The following is a 6,275-nucleotide window of genomic DNA, read 5'->3' as shown; positions in this document are numbered from 1 at the left end:
TTCATCATAGTGTCTAATAAAAATCCATTAGATGTCCTGAGACCTGAAGTAGCTCTTCTGGAACCTTTTCCTTGCAGTGAAAGTGCTAAAAGTGCTTTGAAACTACTGTCATTTGGTTGGAACTGAAACTCTTAAGATTTATTTTAAATGAAGAGAACTTTTGTGTGCTGGGTGAGAGTGGCACTCAAATCTTAAATCCTACCCTTTCCAAATTTCAACCTGGAAGGACATCCTGGACTTTTCAGTGTGGTGTTACACTTGGGCATCCTACATTAGTGAACTCTGTGAAGTTGTTAGGCCTTGGGGAGCATGTGTGTGGGAAACGAGTAATTGGCACCTGGTATGTTGGTTTTGCTTCTGAGCTTAGGAGTCTTCTGAATCTGCTGCTGCTGCAGTCACCTTTTTGGCCATTTCACTCACTGTCTGTTCCATCCCGCACTCTAGAACTTCAGCCAACTGCTGCAAAAGAATATCTGACCTTGTCCCTCTTTTATCTGCAGGATTTTAGCTGATGTGAAAGTGAGGATAATGAACAGTTCCTGTACCCCTTAGCCACACAGTTAGGGCACAAGAGCCCTTTGTATTAAACTGGAAACACAATTAAACAGCTGTATGTTCTTTTTTATTACACATTGGACTAATTGTGTAGCTTGAGATCTAGATTTCAGCAAAGGAAAGAGGAACACGGAATACAGGTAACTTTGTGTATTTACATGATTTACTGCTTGGTTTCTCTACTGCTTATCTTCCAAGGAAGTTTATATTTTGTCCTAGTAAGAATTAAATATGGGGAGGAACATGTATGGGAAATCTGTAATCACTCTTACTTTCTGTGGTGTTCTCTGATGTTTATACAGGCTGTTGCATCACACCTGTGGACTGTACTTCTGTGATGTCAGTTGATGCTGCTTAGATACTGTAACATGATACATAGCAGGATCTCTATATGGAGGGCTTGGATGAGTCAATAACTAGGGCAGGGAGGAGTGACCAGATCTAGACCCCCTGTCCTTACAATGAATCCCAGCTTTTTCCAAGAGGCAAGTCTTACAAACTTTTCCTGGTCAGGATCCACTTCATCACCATGCCCCTGCATACCTTTACTGTCCGGCTCCATTTAGTTGAAACAAATGAGATCTTTTCACTGCCTCGATGCCAAAATGACTTGACTCTGAAGAAGCTGAAGTCTCATTTAGAATTGTTGACTGGGATCCCCCTTCACTTCCAGCGGCTTCAGTATCTGGATGAAGGTGAGAACCTGTAACCTCTTGGATTTTTGTGGATTGTTTGTAGCATGTTTACCTGTGAGTTATGGCAATGTTTAGGTCCTGGATGAAGGCCAGGCTTCTGCTTTCCTCTCTTGACTGTACTGGACTTGGAATTCAGCTTTTAACACTTTTCTTTCTACTCCTTAAAGATCTCAGCAGGATCTCTCTGGGTTAGAGATTGCAAATGCTGACTTCTAAATTCCTGCTTAGCATTGTCAACAGCCAATGCCAGTACCTGGCTGGTTCACCTCAGCCTAGGACAGCTCTAGCAAGGCTCTGGCCAACCTCTCCACAGTTAGACTTGTGTGGAGCAGTATTTTTTCCCATTACATCAGCTGAACGTGTCATGTTGGAGTCCTTGGCTTTGGAAGTAACAAGCAGAGAGAGCCCTTGAAACTTGCTTAAACCTGCTAATTAATACAAAATGACTTATTTTTGTATGACAAACTATTACTTGATTTCTCAGAGCAAACCAACTTGGTGCTTTCTTTTTACAATAAAGACACCATATGTGTGTGGATACACTTAAGTATGTTTCTCCTATGGTCTTAGTACCTAACATCTTAGCTGCACCTTTCTGGGGGTTACAACCATGTTGGCCCAAGACCACTGAGTATTGCAGCCTTTTCCAGGCTGGGAGTGAATCTCTGTTTTCATAACTTTAGAACAATGGGGCCCAAGGTGCCCTTGCTGCATTATGACAGTAAAATCAGAAAGCACCAGCAATGGCTAAAAGAATTCGGTCACCATTAACATTTTTTTAGCTGGTCATTGTTTGCTCTGGGGATATGTTGACTTGTTCTTTCCAACTCCCTACAGCAGATCTGCCAGATGAGGCTACATTTAAGGACATTGATATTGTCCCTGGTGGAATGATTACAATGCGCATCTGGCGACACGATGGCTGGGGGCATCTCGTGGCAGCTGCTGCAAAAGGAGAAACTGTGAAGGTTGATTTCATTACTTCTGTGCATGGGTGGGGTGCTGTATGCAGAAAAGCAACAGTCTGTTGCTGCAGGTCTCTGCTCTTAGAAAGCAAGACTTTGGAGGGCGCATGGGAGAAGTCTTTAATGGAAGAGACTTGCCATAGGAATTAAATAGGTTGGTTTTACTGGCTACAATTCACAATGAAAATGGTAATTTTGAGGGGTCTAGTAATCCAAAACTGAGGAGTCAGGCCCTAATGCAGTCTGTTCAATTTAAAAATAAGATGTATTTTCACAGTTACTAGTAAACAGCACATACACTTGGAGTGCAAGTTCTTGCTGTTTTGTAACTTCTTGTAGCACTGATGTGAGGATACTTTCAGATTACTTTTCTTGTCCCTGCTTACCCTGATGTCTGTGAAATGTCTACATTTTATGTTCAGTCACCTGCTATTTAACCTTCTGTTGTGTTCTCAATGAAAGATACTTAATCCCAGGGGTTTTTTGTATGGACAGAAGAAATAATACATAGTATATAAACAAGGTATTTTTCTTAGTTACTTTTAAACATCATTAGAAGATTGAGATTATCTGTTCTTGGGTATTCTGGTGAGGCTGGGTGACTTTGTCTGTTACGAGAATCAAGGGCAGAAACTGTTTCAGAGCCCATCCTCTGGTCATACTGACAGCAGAGTCAGAATGGGACTCAATGCACTGCTGCCAAAATCAAGAATCAAAAGACATTCTCTATCTCATCCACTTTATCTGGTGCTAACTTATAGACCATCTCGAATTTATGATCCTGTCAAGTCTGATTAGTAAGAAAGCTTTGATTTTTATACAACAAATAGTTTCTGTGGTGCTTTGATAAAGGGCATGATGCTCTCTTGATTGAGGACTGAAACGTTGTCTCAGCAGAAACACAAGGTGCTGTAGCTGATCTGTACTGTAAACCTTCAGGCCTGAACAAATGTGGTCATGAAATAGCCTTTGGGACCTTTCATAAAGAGCCATTATCTCCTTTTCCCTGGCCAAATTCCAACCTGGCTAATCACATTTTATTCATTTGTATTTCCCCAACCGCTGCAAATGGATACTGCAGGGTTCTTCACTTCCTTTCCTGAACTGTTGTGTAGTGTTGCAGTTCACTGTCAAGCAGCTCTTCTGTCTTGTGCCACAGATGGCTTGCATTTTGCTATTGGCCAGACTGGTTTTTGTGGGGGGTTTGGCGATTTGTTGTTCCCTGTGTGCTACAGATTCTTTCTACTCAGTGTAGAGCAGGAAATGGAAGGATGTGCCACAAAGCTGAGTGGTCTCCTTGGTAATGAAAGGTGTATTGCCATAGGAGCCCCACAGAAGCTTGTTGACACTGTTGATTTTCAAAAATAATATGCTTCTGCTTACTAGATGAAAAAAACATGGTGCACTGTGGAAGATGCAGCCCAACATGGAAATGGTTTCTCAGGAAGAACAGCAGCATGAGGCACCTCTCAGCCACACTTCAGATATGTTTGGTTCACTTTCCAAAAAAACCCTCCTTCTGGGAAAGATTATGATACAGGACTGTTGCCTGAGGCACCTTAGGTTTATGGAATTAAGGCCCAAAGTCTCACCTGCCCCTTAAGAAATCTGGGTTTATGTGAACACACTGTCCTCTTTTCCAAAAAAAAAGATCAGTTTCCAACAAGTTTGAAGACAAGGATTGCAAAGAGAAACAGTTCCTATAAGATTTTGTGGTGCTTAACATAGGAAAGGAAAACCCAAATGATGTTCTCTCCAAGGGACGGTTATGAATAAATACTAGATAGTAGAGTGTCAAGATGAGGCAGAAGAGTAAGAAACAAGCAGGCATTATTTAGCTGGTCTTGGAGTGATTTATGCAGTGTGCAAGCATTCCCGAAGGATACATGTGAGACTTTGTTGATACCTGAAAAGAATTAGACTACTCTTTTGAAGGAGACAGAAAGGTTTGTGTTCATTCTGCAGCTAGCCCATCTGGGAGCTACAGCAGAGGGCGCTGGGGGCAGCACGCCGCATGCGGAGTTACTGGGACCGGAGCAGAAAAAGGAGTGGGCGGCACACCGAGCTTCTGTGGCACTGTTCATTGCCAGCCACAGAGGTCACGCTGAAGCTGCCGGGTTTCTCCTGACACATGGTAATGTTCTTAAAACAATTCTTCTCTGGCTGTAGCAGCACAGGGTACCACCTTCCCAGTGACCGAAGCCATAGAATTGTACCCAAATGGCCTCACATATTTTGTATTTGAGGTACAGAATGTATTCAGCACATCAGTTCTGGTATAGACTTGGAGACTATAAAACCTACTGCCCTTGCTAAGAGTAAGGACTCCTGGTGTTAGAGAAATTAATATTGGAAAATAGGATTCTAAATTTTTACTTTCCTCTTTGAGTCTCATTTATTTGTTGCCATTTTCTTATTACCTCATGCTCAGTTTTCATCAGCCCTGTGCAGTGCTTTATCAGCCACTGAAACGCAGGAAGAGTTGTAAGCACCAGTTCCGTGGCTCTGATGTTTGGCCTTTATTGTTGCTTTGCACCTCAGTAAGCCTGCTTTCCCAAGAAACCTGCTTTGCACAATGGACAGTCCTTTCGGCTGGCTGAGGTCACTTTGATTGTCCTGAATGAAAGGACATTGTTAATGTAATCCCACCTTGTCTGATGGTGCTCCCTTCAATCCAGGTGCTTGAGCCTGGCCTCCTCTCTTAAAGGACGTTGTCCTCTCCCAGTAAGTGGGAGCTCCCAGTGCAAAAGTGATGGCAAAGCCTCCCTGCAGCAAAGCTTGCAGTGTCCGGAACAGAATGCGGAGTATCCAGTTGCTGTGTGCGAGCTAAAGGGCAGCAGGAGCGTTTGTTCACTAGACAGCTTTGTTAATTGCACTGATTAGATGTGACTAAAACAATCTGCTTCTGCCTTCAGAAAGCCATGCTGCGTTCTGGCCCGCAGGTGGCATTGCCTCCTTTCCTATGCCTCGTGTACGGTTTGTCGCAGGTGCGGATGTGCATTCCAGAACCCCGCTGGGAAGGACCGCCCTTCACGCCGCTGCTGTCATGGGCCGCTGTGACTGCGTGGAACTGCTCCTCAGCTACGGGGCACAGGCTCTTGTCCCAGACAGCGAGGGACAGACTGCGGTGAGCCTTGCCCGCCTGTGGGGCCAGAAGGAGAGTGAAGACATCATGGTTAACCCCCGGTGGAAGAAGAGTTCCCCCGGCCCTGTGCCGCCCTCCGGCGCCGTGAATGGGGCATTGAAGCAGGCGTCTGGTCCCACCTCCTAAAATACAGACGGGCTAACTTGGTTCTGGCAAATTTCAAGGGACAGTCAGTAACTTTCCCAGAGACCCACGCTTCAAATATAGGTCACTGAGTGGGATATGTAGGTTATAGTTATGAAATAAGCTCATGTTCTAGTGTGATGCTGTAGCAAAGATGACACCTAGCTTGCCAGTACACCTCAAACACACTCTAAATTTGTAGCTTAAGTATTTATAACGTTGTTCAGAGCCAAGCCGGCCATTTAGTTAAGACAGTTTTGTATGAGAGCTTGAGCCTGTCTGCAAGTTCTCTCTGGAATGCTCCTTGCTAGGGTAATTTCCTAACAGTTGGCAGCAGACCAGGGTGATACAGTTTAATGGGTATTTCAGGGGACTGGAAATCCCTAGATCTTTAATCCAGTTTTGGCCCTGGCTGGCTTTATTGCCTCTGGCAGATCAGCTAAGGGTTATTTTATAAGTAGGGCAGTTTGTCTAACATGGGGGGGTGCAGGCAAAGTTGATGTGCATGTAAGTGGCTAATTATGATTGCCCAGTGCTTGCTAAGTGTCTTCAACTTTTTAAGCCTCGGGGCTTTGAAGGCTGGGGTTTCCTGAAACCAGTGATGTGGTGAAGGGACTTGCCCGTTTGCTTTCAAAGTTTCTATGTATCCCAGATTCCTTAGATGCTGTAGAAATACTACTTACAGCCTCTATATTTCTGTGATCAGGAGAAGGAAGCTGAGCTTCTGCTCTGTTTCCTGAGGGCTTATTAATGGCTCTGCTCAATCTTGAGCAGTTTCCTTTGGATTGCTTA

The 6,275-nt window shown here is 44.1% G+C and overlaps 1 protein-coding gene across 1 annotated transcript; it reads left to right on the top strand.

Moving 5' to 3' along the window:
* Positions 1-309: 309 nt before the first annotated feature.
* On the top strand, positions 310-5,486 carry ANKRD60 (ankyrin repeat domain 60). The gene is made up of 5 exons (XM_051633411.1): positions 310-326; positions 1,069-1,250; positions 2,088-2,218; positions 4,181-4,349; positions 5,203-5,486. The coding sequence occupies exons 1-5, from the start codon at positions 310-312 to the stop codon at positions 5,484-5,486; spliced, it is 783 nt and encodes a 260-aa protein (XP_051489371.1).
* The last annotated feature ends 789 nt before the right edge of the window (positions 5,487-6,275 follow it).

The sequence above is a fragment of the Apus apus genome, chromosome 15 (assembly GCF_020740795.1).
Source record: "Apus apus isolate bApuApu2 chromosome 15, bApuApu2.pri.cur, whole genome shotgun sequence".
In the NCBI taxonomy this organism is placed as follows: Eukaryota; Metazoa; Chordata; class Aves; order Apodiformes; family Apodidae; genus Apus; species Apus apus.
This window is presented reverse-complemented; position numbering and strand designations above follow the sequence as displayed.